At 41.6% G+C, this 18,018-nt stretch overlaps 1 protein-coding gene across 1 annotated transcript; it reads left to right on the top strand.

The window, feature by feature from the left end:
- The first annotated feature begins 1,792 nt into the window (after positions 1-1,792).
- Positions 1,793-13,680, top strand: LOC110970206 (high-affinity choline transporter 1-like). Its single transcript, XM_051959758.1, has 8 exons — positions 1,793-3,671; positions 5,946-6,059; positions 6,807-6,962; positions 9,393-9,541; positions 10,583-10,726; positions 11,436-11,589; positions 11,949-12,166; positions 13,129-13,680. Exons 1-8 carry the CDS (start codon positions 3,488-3,490, stop codon positions 13,678-13,680), a joined length of 1,671 nt encoding a protein of 556 aa, XP_051815718.1. The 5' UTR covers positions 1,793-3,487.
- The last annotated feature ends 4,338 nt before the right edge of the window (positions 13,681-18,018 follow it).

Genomic DNA, 18,018 nt, shown 5'->3' with positions numbered 1-18,018 from the left:
ATGTTTCTTTATGCAGATTTTTGTACGTTTGCTTTGACAGCAGCTCATTGACATTTAATTACACACGTGGACAAAATTGTTGGTACCCCTCAGTTAAAGAAGGAAAAACCCACAATTCTCACTGAAATCACTTGAAACTCACAAAAGTAACAATAAATAAAAATTTATTGAAAATTAAATAATCAAAATCAGCCATCACTTTTGAATTGTTGATTAACATAATTATTTTAAAAAGCAAACTAATGAAATAGGGCTGGACAAAAATGATGGTACCCATAACTTAATATTTTGTTGCACAACCTTTTGAGGCAATCACTGCAATTAAACGATTTCTGTATTTGTCAATGAGCGTTCTGCAGCTGTCAACAGGTATTTTGGCCCACTCCTCATGAGCAAACAGCTCCAGTTGTCTCAGGTTTGATGGGTGTCTTCTCCAAATGGCATGTTTCAGCTCCTTCCACATATGTTCAATGGGATTCAGATCTGGGCTCATAGAAGGCCACTTTAGAATAGTCCAACGCTTTTCTCTCAGCCATTCTTGGGTGTTTTTGGCTGTGTGTTTTGGATCGTTGTCCTGTTGGAAGACCCATGACCTGCGACTGAGACCAAGCTTTCTGACACTAGGCAGCACATTTCTCTCCAGAATGCCTTGATAGTCTTCAGATTTCATCGTACCTTGCACACTTTCAAGACACCCTGTGCCAGATGCAGCAAAGCAGCCCCAAAACATTACTGAGCCTCCTCCATGTTTCACCGTAGGGACAGTGTTCTTTTCTTCGTATGCTTGGTTTTTGAGTCTATGAACATAGAGTTGATGTGCCTTACCAAAAAGCTCCAGTTTGGTCTCATCTGTCCAAAGGACATTCTCCCAGAAGCTTTGTGGCTTGTCAACATGCATTTTTGCAAATTCCAGTCTCGCTTTTTTATGAGTTTTTTTCAGCAGTGGTGTCTTCCTTGGTCGTCTCCCATGAAGTCCACTTTGGCTCAAACAACGATGAATGGTGCGATCTGACACTGATGTACCTTGGCCTTGGAGTTCACCTTTAATTTCTTTGGAGGTTGATCTGGGCTCTTTGGATACAATTCCAACGATCCGTCTCTTCAATTTGTCATCAATTTTCCTCTTGCGGCCACGTCCAGGGAGGTTGGCTACTGTCCCGTGTGTCTTGAACTTCTGAATAATATGAGCCACTGTTGTCACAGGAACTTCAAGCTGTTTAGAGATGGTCTTATAGCCTTTACCTTTAAGATGTTTGTCTATAATTTTTTTCGGATGTCCTGGGACAATTCTCTCCTTCGCTTTCTGTTGTCCATGTTCAGTGTGGTACACACCTTTTCACCAAACAGCAGGGTGACTACTTGTCTCCCTTTAAATAGGCAGACTGACTGATTATGAGTTTGGAAACACCTGTGATGTCAATTAAATAACACACCTGAGTTAATCATGTCACTCTGGTCAAATAGTTTTCAATCTTTTATAGAGGTACCATCATTTTTGTCCAGGCCTGTTTCATTAGTTTGTTTTTTAAAATAATTATGTTAATCAACAATTCAAAAGTAATGGCTGTTTTTGATTATTTAATTTTCAATAAATTTTTATTTATTGTTACTTTTGTGAGTTTCAAGTGATTTCAGTGAGAATTGTGGGTTTTTCCTTCTTTAACTGAGGGGTACCAACAATTTTGTCCCCGTGTGTACATACAGCAACACACAAATATCATAAACATGGCGACAGCAGAGCCATAAATTATAGCACTGATGTATTTAAAAGAACAACCAAGCCCAAACAGAAACTTGATCCTCTAAGAGCCAGAGCAGCATTCCTGACACACCTCGGGTGTACTTCATAACTCTAATTAACTCCTAATCCAGAGCCAAGACCACATCTGCAAGTAAGTGGGATACAACTCCATTTTCACATTCATAGCAGTTTGTTTTTAATTTGCTTGATCTAAGTTGTTGTGTTATTAATATCCCTATATATTGTGCCAACATATATAAATCCAATTAAATTTTCAAGCAAACACTCATGATATATATGGCAGTACAGTGTATGACTGTTTGAATGAGGTACAACTGAAACAAAAGTGCTGGTAAACAGTGCAACAGTACAGTCACTGTTGGTTTTGAGGTCAGGAAGTCTGACTTGAGTTGACATTTCCAACTGGGAACTTCCTAGTTCTAAGGAAATTAGCGAATATTATATGGCTCCTTTAAAAAGTAATCATCCCTGTTGAAAGACTGCCTACTTTTATTTGCTTTTCAACATTCATTCATGACCAATTCTATTCAACATTTATGACTAGAATTTAGAAAAAACAAAAGAGTCTGTCATATCAAAGTGAAAGCAGAGCTCTGTGAGATAATATCACTTCGTTAAAAATATACTGTCCAACCAGTACCTGTTCTTCAGCAGCCAAAGCTTTACTAGACAGCATAAAAAGAAATCTCAACTATAGTTCACCAGAAGGCAGTGGGAGACTCTAAGGTCAACTGGAGGAAGGTTCTTTGGTCTCACAAGACAAAAATTAAGTTTTATGTCCATCAGACTAGACACTGTGTTGGGAAGACAACAAACACTGCACATCATCAGAAATACACCATTATCTACACCATGAAGCACGGTGGTGGCAGCATCATGATGTGAAGCACGGTGGTGGCAGCATCATGATGTGAGGCACGGCGGCGGCAGCATCATGATGTGAAGCAAGGCGGCGGCAGCATCATGATGTGAAGCACGGTGGTGGCAGCATCATGATGTGAGGCACGGCGGCGGCAGCATCATGATGTGAAGCACGGCGGCGGCAGCATCATGATGTGAAGCACGGCGGCGGCAGCATCATGATGTGAAGAACGGCGGCGGCAGCATCATGATGCTTCTCAGTAACAGGTCTTGCAGAGCTTCGAAAGATAGAACATAAAATGAATGCAACAAAGTATGAAGAAACACTGGTGGAACCTGATGCAGTCTGTAAGAAATCGAAACTTTGTTTTCCAGCAAGACGATAAAAAGGAAACAGCTGAAGATACACAGAAATGTTTTAAAGACAACGAGGTGAACATTATGAAGTGGTCAAGTCAAACCTCAGATCTCAATCTAATCGAAGACTAGCGACTTGATGTGAAAAGTTGCTGTTTACTCACATATTTAATGTAACCTGACAGAGCTTGAGCAGTATTTTTAAAGACAAGTGGGGTAGAAGTGCACAAAAAATAAATACATTTTAAAAATGAAAAGTTGCGCCCAGATGTTCAGACTGATTGAGATCTACCCTCAGAGACTCAGTTCTGTAACTGCACCCAAAGGTGCGCCTAAGGTTTCTTTTACATTCCACATACTGGCTGCTGCTGCTGCTGCTGCTCCCTGAGGCCTCTTTCTGCTGCCACACCCCTTTACTAACCGAGCACACGGTTCATTTGCCTGCTTTGTTATTCAAGTTGAGCCGGTGCCAAGAGCAGCCTCTGCAGTTTGCGCTGCATAGTCAGCATGGCTCTAAACATCCCAGGACTGATCGCTACCATCGTCTTCTACCTGCTAGTGCTTGGGATCGGCATCTGGGCATCCATCAAATCCAAAAAGGATGAAAACCGGACACAGGCTAATCATGCAGACATGGCTCTGCTTGGAAACAGGAAGATCAGCTTAGTAGTCGGCATCTTCACCACCACAGGTGAGCTTCTTTTTGGACCATGCAGCACTAGGTGGGTTATATTTGCCTATACAGTCATGAAAGTATTCAGACCCCATTGTGTTTCTGAGATATATTTTTGAATTAATTTGAGATTTTTTTGCCATCAGTCTACTATGAATAACCCAGATTTTAAAGATTTGTGCAAATTTACTAAAAATCAAAAACTGAAATCTGTCATTTGCAAAAGTGTTGAGATCCAGTTTGGTTAAATTGTTCTTGAAATGTGCCTCTGTCTTGTCAGGAATCTATCCATGGCAAAATGAGTGTATGTAAAGTTCCACATAAGTCCCACCTCCCTGGCAAACTTGGGAAGTGGCACAGATTAGGGTGAGGATATGAAACATTTCTAAACTTTAGGTGTTCCCAGGAACGCAGCGGGCTCAATAACTATGAAATTAAAGATGATTAAAACCAGCAGGACTCGTTCGACCAAAAAGAATAACTGAAAAAGAGAGTTACGAATGAGACCAAGAATCCAGAAGTCTTCTACAGAGTCGGAAAAAAACTGCCAAAGGACCGAGATTTTCGCAGCACATAAGGTAGATTTGATAGAGCAGCAAGATGGATGTCATTCTTAAGTAAAATGCATGGTTGGGGTGCCAAATCTCATTCAAAGGAATCTGAGAGTATAAGGAAAGAGATTCTGCAGTGTTATGAAAAAATATATGGGCAGAACTCCAACCAAAATGTCAGTTGAACAAGTTTCATTTTGCTTCCTATTCTGCGGGAAACCATGTCCTGGATGCACCTCAACAGCATTCGATGGAAATAAAAAAGCTGTTTGGCTGTTCTTGTATTTTTTTAAACCAGTCACAGTTGTCATGTGTGAGGCTAAGTGGCAGGCGCGACTTCGATGTTTCTTTAAAGATAATAACATTTGAATGCAGGAAGACGAGCACTGTGATTAAGATAAAAAAAAAAATAGCAAGGCTGCCTCACTGCACAATTCAAATCCTCTGCAACATTTTCAGTGTTGTAGGTTTATGTTAAGCAGAAAAGAGGAAAGAACAACAAAAATGATCAGCCAATGACAGACTTACACCCACATCCTACATTTAGAAAGTTAGACTAATGCTGCCCCTAAAGCGAAGCATGGGGGTGGCAGCATCATGCTATAAGGCTGTTTCTTAGCAGCAGAAGGGCCAGAGTTGAATGCAGGAAAATATCAACCAGTCTTTGACGGTGAGTGGAGGGCACCTGAAACTGGGACAATGGTTCAAAATCAGCACCTCATTGACCCAAAGCACACACCACTTCAACCTTGAGTGGCTTCAGAACAGGTTTCCTTCAAGTGGCCCAGCTAAAACACTGGCCTAAACCCAGGAGAACATCTGAGAGACCTGAAGATGAGAATTAGCAGACACTTCTCATCCAATCTGATGGATCCTGAGAGGATCCGCAGGCAAAAATAGGATCAACCCCCCAAATCCAGCTGCACAAAGCTAAAGATCTACCCAGAATCTGTAACTGCTGTAAAGCATCATCATTTCTTCGAACTGAGCATAGATTGATGGGGAAAATTTGCATTTGCATTTTTGTTTATTTAAGGGTTCTGAATACGGGCTGCACAGTGGAAGGTGGTTAGCACTTTCGCCTTGCAACAAGAAGATCCCCGGTTCAAATCCCGGGGTGGGCCTGGGATCTTTCTGCATGGAGTTTGCATGTTCTCCCTGTGCATGCGTGGGTTTCCTCCGGGTACTCCGGCTTCCTCCCACAGTCCAAAAATATGCTGAGGTTAATTGGTTACTCTAAATTGCCCGTAGGTGTGAATGTGAGTGTGATTGTTTGTCTGTATATGTAGCCCTGTGACAGACTGGCGACCTGTCCAGGGTGTCCCCTGCCTTCACCTGAGTCAGCTGGGATAGACTCCAGCACCCCCCGCGACCCTAGTGAGGATGAAGCTGTGTAGAGAGAATGGAGAATGGAATGGATCTGAATACTTTCTGATGTATGTATCAACATATGTATGTTTTAAAATTTGCACAAGGTCAGTATAGCAATCATTAATGAAGTTCCTGATGATCAGAAGACTCATACGACTTACAAACAAATGTCAAATTTCTGCTCGTGTCTTTCTGATTTGACATAAACTCTTGTTATTGTCTTGTTAAATCTGTGTTTGTTAACAACAGATTGATATAAGTTTAACAGACAGTACTACACGCTGGATGTTGTCAAGTAACACAACAATTCATAGAAATGCTTGAAAAGGGGATGATAATTTTAATAAGTTTGACAATGTTCACTGTGCAGCTACCTGGGTCGGTGGGACCTTCATCATCGGTACTGCTGAGACGGTTTATGACCCAAAGCTGGGACTGATTTGGGCCGTGATGCCGCTAGCAGCAACGGTGGCCTTCGTTCTTGGTAAGGTTTGAGTTTTTTTAACTTGTGTTTACTTTTAACTACACCATACAATACCGTTCAAATGTTTGAGGTCACTCTGACAATTTCATGTTTTCCATGAAAACTCACGCTTTTATTCATGTGCTAACATAACTGCACAGGGGTTTTCTAATCATCAATGAGCCTTTCAACACCATTAGCTAACACAATGTAGCATTAGAACACAGGAGTGATGGTTGCTGGAAATGGACCTTGGTACGCCTATATTCCATTAAAAGTCAACTGTTTCTAGTTAGAATAGTCATTTACCACATAAACAATGTCTAGACTGAATTTAGAATTAATTTAATGTTGTCTTCATTGGAAAAAAATTGCTTTTCTTTCAGGGAAAAAGACATTTCTAAATGACCCCAAACATTTGAATGGCAGTGTATGCCATTAAGTACAATATTAAAAATATTTAAAGAAAGTAATTCTGTACAACACCTCCATCAGTAAAACCATAATTATTAAGAAATCTCACTGATTAGAGCATCTATCGGCATCTTTATTAATATCTTTTTGGTTTAATAATAGTCCTTGGTGTGTTAGCTGCTGCTTTAAAATCACATTTCATCATTAAAGAACTTTTTAAGGATGCATTAAACCCCTCGGACTGATGGCAGATTGATGCTTTATGTTTGGTTTGTAGAAAGATTGGACACATGAAGAGATTAATGAGAATATGTTCATGTTTTCAGCCTGACTTGAGCCAGTTTTCCATTCAAGGTGGCCTTTTCTTCGCTGAACCGATGAGGGACAAGAAGTATGTGACCATGATGGATCCTTTCCAGATCAAGTACGGAAACGGACTGAGTGGACTTTTGTCTGTGGCGCCGCTGATGTCAGAAATTATCTGGGTAACATCAACACTGATAAGCTTAGGTAACAGTTCGTGCAGATGCATATTTATTTTGCTTATTGATTCATACAAACATGTTTCTCTCGTTGCTTCCTGTCGAATGTGCTCCAACTGTGGGTGGTTTACATGTGTGACTGTGGGATTCTTTTACCAAAATCCTGCAATGGTGTTGTTTTTCTTTACTCTGTCAGCCTTGAAATGCAGCATTGAGATGGTTTTCAGCCAAATCCAGATATTCATTTGCTGTTATGCAATCTGTTCTTGAATTGATGTGTATCTGCTATAGAAGTATGTGTGTACTATTAGAATATTTTAACCCCTTAACTTGTTTAGACCAGATTTTTTTCTGCTGAGCAGAAAAAAAACCTATCTTGTTGCTTTTAATGTTTTATTTTAATGTTCTAGCTATTTATACAAGGAGCACAACTGAATTTTGTGATGATCGGTGTACATTTGTCTGTCTGTCTGTGAACAACATTACTCAAAAACGGATTAACCAATTTAGATGACATTTTCAAGGACGGTGAAATGACACAAGGACCAAGTGATTAGATTTTGGCAGTGATGCAGCTTATAATCTGGATCCATGGATTTGTTAATGATTTCTGTATCGCTTTGAGATAGCGGCACAGCATCACTGTAACCATGACAACAAGTGAACACTGTCAGCTGCCTGCTGATGATCACATGATTGAGATCCTATTACAAGTCACTGTTGCAGACTTCTCCGTGGGAAATCATACGAGGAACAGTTGATTAAATCATCGTGGGTGTTTCTGAGTCTCATCAATTCCCACCACCCGCTACATATTTAGGTGAAGCGATTTAGTATCCGCACATAACGTACACATGCAGAACACACATCTGTGCTCAGTGCAAGGTTGAGGTTCTTATTAAAGATTTCATCTGTCAGAAATGATACAACAGCTGAGCAGCCATGACAGAGTACTGCGCTCTGTTTCTCTTGTGTCAAATGGGACAATTCGTATTAACGAACATTTACGAGAGATTATAGCCATACAGCTAATTTCCGCCTTGAGCCCCATTTGCAGGTTAAAAATTTTAAAAATGACAAATAACATAATACCATAGCTGAACAAAGACATACAAAGAAGCAACAACACATAGTGGACACAAATAGACAAAAGCTGGGGGACCAAGGCAAGCTACCAAGCAGTAATTAATCAACATTTACACATGATTATATTGCAAATATTCCTTTGTTGCTATTGCACATTGCTCTCCATCACTATTGACTATTGTCCATCTCCATCACTATTGTCCCTTTAACACTATAGTACATATCCCAAATGCTATCGCTCATGACCCTCTAACACCAGTACACATGATTTTATTGCACAAAGCCCACGTCTACACATTAAAAACAAACTACAGAGTCCTCAAGAACAAGCCCCATCAATGGACAAACAAATGTAGACAGTGTTATGATCACAGTTCTGATTTTCCAATAGCCATGCTTTGAGATGTTTGGTAAATGAGGTGAGATGCAGTAGTTCACGAACTGCACTTGGTACAGAATTCCAGGTTTAAGATGCCCGATAGCACTTTTCCTAAAAGGTACTATGCAATAACCTCTAGAGTCTGATCTGGTTGATCTGCTGGAATTCTTGCAGCACAGGCGGAGCTTGGCCATTGGAGCTTTACTCCTCTCCAATATAGAATTGCAGGAAAAAAGGCATTTTTACCAGGTCAGATTTTTATTCGTATTTTGACACGTCCATTACAATGGACGCCAAGACTAAATGGGCGAGAAATGTCATTAAAACTTAAGAAAAACAGAATATGCTTTTAATATTTGGCTCAAGTTTCGGTCATACCTTCACTGTGACTGTATAATCAGGAATCAATAAGTAACAAAGCATTATTCAAACGACAAAATCACAGATTTTTATTGTTGTAGACCCCAAAATTTGTCATGTCCATTCCAGTGGACGCCGGTCTGAAGGGGAAGTCCACAACTAGTTTTTGAAATTTCTTCCTGATGAAAAACCTCAAAATCCAGTTAGTAACATTCACCAAACTGTGAGTCCAGATAAACAGCTCTATGGATAAAAGAAGTATTTTGAACTTCAGTACGCCTCCTTAATGAATCTTATCAGCAGGCTAGAGTGGGATTTACAAAACTCTACCCAATAATTGTAGTTTTATTATTCAAAATGGTCAAATGGGGAGTAAATAAAAGCCCTAATAATGAGTTGACTCTAATTCATTGATATTAAACCTTACGCTCAGCTAAAACTCAACCAAACGTGATACAACAGAAATTAAACACAACAACGCTGCATCCATTTCAGCCTGTGCAGTAATATTTTCACTGAATATTTCATTTTTTTGCAACCTTCAAAAGTTGTGTTTTTAAGCCAGAAACAGTCCAGTTCTGGTGCAGGGGGCTCCAGAGTGGAGAATCTTCTGACTGTGTGTGTGTTTGACAGGTGTGACTATGAGTGTGATTCTGGATTTGTCCTACGCTGTTTGCATCTGGATCTCTGCAGCCGTCGCCATCACCTACACTCTGCTGGGAGGCCTCTACTCAGTGGCCTACACCGACATCATTCAGCTCACTCTCATTTTCATCACCTCTGTGAGTACGTCTACCTCGTCCATTTGATCAACAGACGCCGAGCAGCTTTTAGGCGGACAAAAAGTGGTGTGGAGAGTCAGGCGTTTGTGCTTAGTGGAACAAAAGGATGTTTTCATTCCCGACATGTAGTCACACCAGTAAATGCACAGGTAGATTAGTGAAGCAAAAAAGCCAAACGAGCACTTCGTTTAAATCTGTTTCATTTTAAGAAACTATATCTCATTATGTACAGCAGCATAATTCTAAATGCAAGCAAAAGTTGAGTTTTTTTTAACCCTTTATTAATCTTTATTGAAAGTATAAAAATAAAGTTAAACCAATGTATACATATACTACCATTCAAAAAATTTGGAATCAAGTAAAAAGGTCCTTATTTTTTGAAAGAAAGTCATTTTTTTCAATGAAGATAACATTAAATGAATCATAAATCTAGTCTAGACATTGTTAATGTGGTAAATAACTATTTTAGCTGGAAACAACTGATTTTGACATGATATTGATGCATTTTCAGCATCAATCTTATCAATTATACCCACTAACTGTGGCAGCTCTAATGACTTTATTCAAGGTCCTGCTGTTATTTCTGCTGATATATGGTCACGATTTAATGAGCCACCAAGAGGAGCTGAGCTGTGACTGATGTTATCAGTTACACCTGTGAAGGTGTGACACATTAAAATACCTGCAGAAGACCTGAACAGATTCCTGTGTGAAGGAGTCCACACAAAAGCGAAGCACATCTCCCCGCTGTAGTGCACCGATCAGAGCTGGCATGAGTTGCTTCCTGTTTGTAAAACTGGTTTTATGTTAAAAAAATATATCTCCCAAGAGCACACACATACTGATGACATAACCGGAGGCTCTGACTTATGAATTCTTCGTCTGGAGCCACACCTAGAAGGCGTTTTACGTTCGTTTTCAAATATTTGTGCTCTATGTGACTAATAAACTACACTTTGAGTGACAAATTGGTGACACATTTTAAAGAAGAGCAGAAGGAGCAGCAGGATGTACATCTAAAGTGCCTCTGTCTCTGTTCAGTGGCTGTGCGTCCCTTTCCTCTTCATGAGCCCAGCATCGGTTGACATCACCACCACATCCTTCAACCACACCTTCCAGCCTCCCTGGGTGGGCAGTCTAACCGTAGACACAGTCTGGATGTGGATCGATGTCTTTCTACTGCTGGTGAGCATTTAGTGGCCGAATTAAGACCGAAAAAGGAGCTTAGAATAAAGTGAGATCTGCAGCAGTGGAAAATGACTGAACACACTCAAGTAAACAAAGCTGGTATATGTAACTCCCTAAAGTGCTAATATGGGGATAAATCCTGATATTCTAGTTTGTTACTCTCTGCAATAAGCTCGGTAAGCATTTCATTAATAACACACAGAATTATATATATACATATGCCAGCTCATGTGATTTCTTTCATGGATATTTTGATAAAACTGGGTTATTAAAAAATAAAATAAAATAAAATTTGATTTAATTACTTGATTTTTTATTTTGATATAATATAATATAATATAATATAATATAATAGGGTTAGGAACAATAAGCCTTTCATTAATGAGAAAGAATTATGTGTATACATATTAAAATTAAATAAAAATTAAATAAAATACCATTTTATTTTGCTTAATTTATTCAATTTATTTTTTGATGCATTATGGTTAGGGTCAGTAAGCATTTCAGTAATGAGACACAGAATTATATGTATACATATGCCAGCTAATGTGATTTGTTTCATGAATATTTTGATAAAACTGGATTACTTAATACCAGTGGGATTTGCATGGGATAACTTTACAGTCTGCAAATCTGCTGTATTTATTGTAAAGAAAGAGTAGACCAGTTTGAGATACTGTAGGCTATTTGTGTTTATTTCTCCAAGAGTGTTGGAGATCTGGGTTTCCAGGATTTCCACCAGAGGACATTATCAGCGTCCTCTTCAGCCACAGCGAAGCTTCGATGCTACGCTGCAGCCTTTCTCATTCCAACATTTGGGATTCCTCCTGTACTCATTGGAGCCGTGGCTGCATCAACAGGTAAACAGTAGAGATAAAGAAAACACTGGTAAACTTGAAATTTAAACAGTATTCATCTTGCATCCAAATGAATGGAAGCAGCTGTTTCAGTTTAAAATACACAAAATATCAGGTAGATGCGATTATGAACATTATTATGTTGACTCAACTCATCAAAAATAATTTTTGCACCTTAAAAGGTTTATTCAAACTTTATAAATTTGAATGTTTTTTGCAGAACATCAGCAGAACTTAAAAAATACACGTAAGAGAAGGAAGCGCTCCCTGTGACAATGTTTTGAGACTTTTTCTACCTGCTGATGTAGAACTGATGCATCAGTTTGGCTCATTGAGTCTCTTACACCTCTAATATTTCTCAGACTGGAACCAGACTTCCTACGGATCTCCACCTCCATTTGAACGAGGCCAAACAGGTCTGATTTTACCTCTCGCTCTGACCCACCTGACTCCACCGTACATCTCTGTCATTGGCATCGGAGCTGTGGCCGCTGCCGTGATGTCATCAACTGACTCCGCCCTCCTGTCTTCAGCCTCCATCTTCTCCTCTAATATCTACAAGAAGATCCTGAGAACCAAGGTGAGGCACAAACATGAATAAAAAAGAAGATGGTCACCCTATGAAAAGTATATATGAAATCAGTTTACATATGGAGACTTGGATCATCATACAAGATGTTCCCAGGCCAGGTGAGATAAGTAGCCCCTCCAGTAAGTTCTGGATTAAAACCCAGAGATATGTAGACCCAGAACTCACTGGATGGATTACACAGCTCATACGGTCAGGGATCCTAAGGGAGTACCAGGCCAGGTGAGATATATAGTACCTCTAGTGAGTTCTGGGTCTGTCCTAGAGATATGTAGACTCAGAACTCACTGGAGGGATTATACATCTCATCTGCTCTAGGATCTTAAGGTGTTCTAGGCCGAATGAGATGTGTACTACCTCCAGTAAGTGTTGGGTAATCCCAGAGATATGTAGACCTTGAACTCACTGGAGGGACTATATATCTCATCTGGCCTGGGATCCTAAGGCGTTCCAGAACAAATGAGATATGTACTATCTCCAGTGAGTTCTGGGTCAGTCCCAGAGATACGCAGACTCAGAACTCACTGGAGGGGCTCCTTATCTCAGCTGGCCTGGGAACACCTTAAGATCACAGCCCAGGTAAGATATGTAACCCCTTCAATGAGTTCTGAGTTTATCCCAGGGATATGTAGACCCAGAACTCAATGGAGGGATTATATATCTCATCTGGCCTGAGATCCTAACACGTTCCAGACCAGATGAGATATGTAGTCCCTGAATTACCTCAGTTCTGGATCTACTGTAGAACTCACTAGAACCATTATTTATCTCATCTGGCCAGGGAATGTCTTAGGATTGCCTAGGAGGACCTGGAACACGTTGCTGGTTAGATGGACGTCTATGCTGCTGTCACTGCAACCCAACCCAAAAATAATGAATGTCTGGATAGGAGAAAAACTAATTTCTGGTTTTCTTTCCCGCACTTTGCAATCTTCTTCTTTCTGACATTGTAGGCCTCAGAAAACGAGATGCGCTGGGTGATTCGTATCGCCGTGGTCTTGTTCGGACTGGCCGGCACGTCGCTCACCTTCCTGCACACTGGCGTCATGGCATTCTGGGTCCTGGGAGGAGAAATAGCCTACATCCTGATGTTCCCTCAGCTGGTCTGTGTACTCTTCTTTAACATCTCCAACGGTTATGGAGCTGCTTCAGGCTTCCTGGTTGGGTTTTTCTTTAGACTTTTGTGCGGAGAACCATTGCTAGCGTTACCGCCTGCAATCCACTTCCCAGGATGCACCCTTGAGCACGGAGTTTATGTTCAGTATTCTCCCATCAGGACCATCTGCGTGCTGATTGTTTTTGCCACCATATTGGCCGTTTCCTTCTTGTCATCCCTCCTCTTCAACAAAGGACTGATACCAGAGAAGTGGGATGTATTTCAAATTAAAAACCACGTTTCACCTCAGACACAGACTCCAACAGATGACACCAGGAGAGATGAAAACTCAGAGACTCGGTGTGAGAATGGAGGAATTTCAGATCCAATGTTGGAATCAACATGTTGAACATCAAACTGTATCAGTACTATGACACGAAACATGGAACTACCTCTCCATAAAACGCATACGTCATGTAGACTTAGCTGAGAATATATATTTAAGAGGATGAAATAGTAGATCAAACGTTTCTCTTGAGAAGGAAAGTATGTCGTGTAGAGACAAATGAAGAAAATATCTGGTGAAGAATATATCTGGTACCTGGTCATTTCAGTGGCCATGAGAGCTAAACTTATAATAAAAAATAATAATAATATTTTGTTTCTATAGCAACTGTCAAAACTGGTGTTGCAAAGTGATTTGCAAAACATTACAATTAGATAAAATTGTGAAATACGGCGGGCTGCACAGTGGCTTGGCCGTTAGCCCAGCTAGAAGATCCCAGTTTGCGTCCCCACCTTACCAGGGTCTTTCTGCATGGAGTTTGCATGTTCTTGCTATGCATGAGTGGATTTTCTCCGGGGTCTACAGCTTCCTCCCACAGTCCAAAGAAATGCTGAGGTTAACTGTTAACTCTAAATTGTCTGTAGGTGTGAATGTGAGTGTGACTGTTTGTGTCTATATGTAGCCCTGTGAGAGACTGGTGACCTGTCCAGGTGTCTCCTGCCTTCACCGTAATTCAGCTGGGATAGACTCCAGCCACCTGTGACCCTGATGAGGATTAAGCGGCGTATAGATGATGGATGGATGGATGGATGGATGTTAAATACAGCATTATGTGAAAACTTAAATCAACCAATACAAACTTAAACTGCAGCTTGAAAAAAACATGCAAATGGATAAATTACAAGCAAATTAAGAAAACAGGCTGCAAGATTTTAGGAAAGTACAGGGGGTCTTGACTTACGTACCAATTTTTTCCTACAGTGCGACATAACGCGATTTTCGGCATAAGTACATAAGTACCTGTCACTCACCTATGCCAAGACAGTGGTAAAATCATAATCTAGGACATAAAAACACTGCATTGTAAAAAATATTTGCCAACTAGTTCCTGCACGAAATTTGTTTTAGCATCACAAATGCCGTACGTTGGAATGATGAAACAAGAGTTTTTAAATAACTTTATGGGAGATGGCGATGTAACTACCAAATGCCGTAGGTTGAGTGTGATGTATTGAACTGTTGCTGCACTGCATTGTGATGGCCAGCAGGTGGCGCGTGTACTCTACTTGTGAGTTGGGTGTGTGGAAAAATTTTAAAAAAAGAAGAGAGCCGAATCCAGCCGAGTGTAGTGTGGTTATTAGGATACTGTAAACTTGTTTACCAGCATATGTTGACTCCAACATAACATAAATTGGCGACGAGGTGTGTGGTCCAGACGGCTGTATCCCTGTGACAGTGTGGACCGCCAGTGTTGGGCAAGTTTGGACTTTAAAGAACAGCCACGCAAGACGAGCATCGCTACCGAGTGGGCTAGTGCTGCTACCTGAGTGCCGGAGCAGCTTTTCCCTCCAAAGGTTGCTTTGTGCCAGTAACAATGACCAAAAGACACACCATGGCTGGAGTAATTGGACATATGGATCCCTTTGATGAGTCCGGTGAGCAGTGGTCTACATGTATTGAGCGGTTTGAACATTACGTCCTGGCTAATGAGACCAGGGATGCTAAGAAGGTGCCCGTGTTATTCAGTGTGATGGGGCCTAAAACGTATGGACTGCACCGCAGCTTGGTAACTCCTGACAAGCCGGGGGACCTGGATTTTGACTGCATTGTGGATGTTTTACAGACACATTTTGCTCCGAAGCCGCTCGTGATAGCGGAACATTTCTGCTTCCACAAACGGAATCGGGGGGAAGGAGAGTCTGTGGCACAGTATGTGGCGGTGTTAAAGATGCTCTCGGAATACTGCGAGTTTGGTGCCTATTTGGAAGAGGCGCTACGGGACAGATTCATGTGTGGACTTACGAGTGAGACTGTGCAAAAGCGTCTGTCAACTGAGAAAGACCTCACGTTTCAGAAAGCAGTGGATTATGCTGTATCGGTGGAGACTGCAGCGCGGGACGTGCAGCAGCTGAGCAACTCCCTTAAAGTGAACACGGTGTTTTCTCAGAAGGGCGAGAAATGCCGCCGCTGCGGGAAAGCCAATCATATTGATGATGAGTCCTGGTACAAAGATCGTGACTGCCATCAGTGTGGGAGGAAAGGCCACACCAAGCGCATGTGCAGAAGCAAAACTAAACGCAGCCACAGCAAAGAAAGGAAAGTAAACGTGAAGAAAACTGATTTTAAAGGCAATGCATTCAAGCGCAGTGTTAAAGACAAAAAGAGGAGGATTCATCATGTGGAGGCAACAGAGGTGGGAGTGAGGAAGCCAGATCCGACACAGATGGTGAGTTGGGACTGTTTGCTGTTACCAAAGCAGGGAAATATTCACGCATCTCTGTACTACCAACTGTGAATGAAACAAAAATGGAGATGGAACTAGATACGGGTGCTGCTGTATCTTTAATTCCCTAACCCTAATCCTCCAAAGAAACTTTCAGCCACTTGCCTCTGCAACCCACAGATGTCATGTTAAAGACTTACACAGGAGAACCCTTGGCACCTGAAGGGGTCAAAAAGGTATAAGTGTGCACAAATAGTGTGCAGAGTTGCCTTTGTATGTAGTAAAAGTAGAAGCACCTCTGCTGTTTGGCAGAGAATGGTTAAGAGCTATAAAACTGAACTGGAAAGATTTGAAAACTGTGTATGCCATTGAGCTAAGAGAGAGAGACAATTTAGAAGCAGTCTTAAAAAGACACTCTACTGTGTTCTCTGAGAAGCTAGGCACAATGAAAGGTATTCAAGCCAGACTGACTCTCAAACAAGACAGTGTGCCCAAATTCTGTCCCCCACGAAATGTGCCTTATGCCCTGCGACCTCGGGTTGAAGCTGAGTTAAAACGCCTGACAGAGCTTGGGGTGATCTCGCCCGTAGAGCATAGTGACTGGGCCACACCCATGGTGCCGGTTGGCAAAAAGGATGGTGCAGTGAGACTGTGTGGGGATTTTAAGGTCACTATCAACCTTGCACTTTGTGTGGATAAGTACCCTATTCCACGCATTGAGGACCTTTTTGCCTCATTGGCAGGAGATCAGTGCTTCAGTAAGTTGGACTTATCAAACGCTTATCTACAGATAGAGGTGGAAGAGGAGTCCAAGGAACTGTTGACGATTTCCACCCAAAAAGGGCTATTTCGCTTTAATCATCTACCCTTTGGAGTAGCTTCATCACCTGCATTGTTCCAAAAGGCTATGGACCAAGTGCTGCTGGGACTGCCATATACTCACTGTTACCTTGACGACATTCTGGTCAGTGGTCCTAATGAGCAAGAACACCTCAAAACGCTGGATGCAGTCCTGGGCAGGCTGGAACAGTACGGCCTGCACCTCAAGAAAGAAAAGTGCCTGTTCTTCCAGAAGTCGGTGGAATACTTAGGCCATTTCATTGATGCAGCTGGGCTCCACAAATCACCAGAGAAGGTGTGTGCAATAGTGGAAGCGCCAGCACCATGTGATGTTAGCCAGCTATGTTCCTTTTTAGGGATGCTAAACTACTATGGATGTTTCATTCCTGACCTCGCGACAATACTGCAACCATTGAACGAACTGCTTAATAAATGGATGAAATGGCAGTGGACGACAGCTTGTGAGTCAGCATTCCAGAAAGCTAAAGCTCTTCTTGTTTCACAGGAAGTATTGACTCACTACAATCCTGAGCTACCTCTTCGCCTGGCGTGTGATGCTTCACCTTACGGTGTTGGAGCTGTGCTTTCACACCTCATGCCCGATGGTGTAGAAAGACCGATAGCCTACGCATCTCGGACGATCAGCAAGGCAGAGAAGAACTATGCTCATATCAAGAGGGAAGCATTAGCCATTGTTTTTGGAGTACGCAAGTTCCATCAATATCTCTATGGCAACAAGTTCACCCTACTCACTGACCATCGTCCACTGACCTCCATCCTGAGTCCAGTGAAAAGTACACCACCCATGGCTGCAGCCCGAATGCAACGTTGGGCACTTCTTCTGACAGTACATGACTACAACATCCAATACTGGAAGGGTGTTTCACATGCAAAAGATGGACTTTCAAGGTTGCCACTTCCACAAGTACATCCAGAGAAGACAAGTGTTGTAGATGTGTTCTACACGCCGCAGTTGGAGACACTACCCGTCAGTGACACTGAGATCAGGTGTGACACCATGCGCCTCCTTCGTCGTGGCATGGGGGGTGTTGCGATAAGTCAGCAGAAAGGTATCCAAAAGAAGAAGAGAGCCGAATCCAGCCGAGTGTAGTGTGGTTATTAGAATGCTGTAAAATTGCTTACCAGCATATGTTGACTGCAACATAACATCGAGGATG

The sequence above is a fragment of the Acanthochromis polyacanthus genome, chromosome 15 (assembly GCF_021347895.1).
Source record: "Acanthochromis polyacanthus isolate Apoly-LR-REF ecotype Palm Island chromosome 15, KAUST_Apoly_ChrSc, whole genome shotgun sequence".
NCBI lineage: Eukaryota > Metazoa > Chordata > Actinopteri > Pomacentridae > Acanthochromis > Acanthochromis polyacanthus.
Note: the sequence above shows the minus strand (reverse complement) of the source record. Positions and strands in the feature narration are given on the sequence as shown.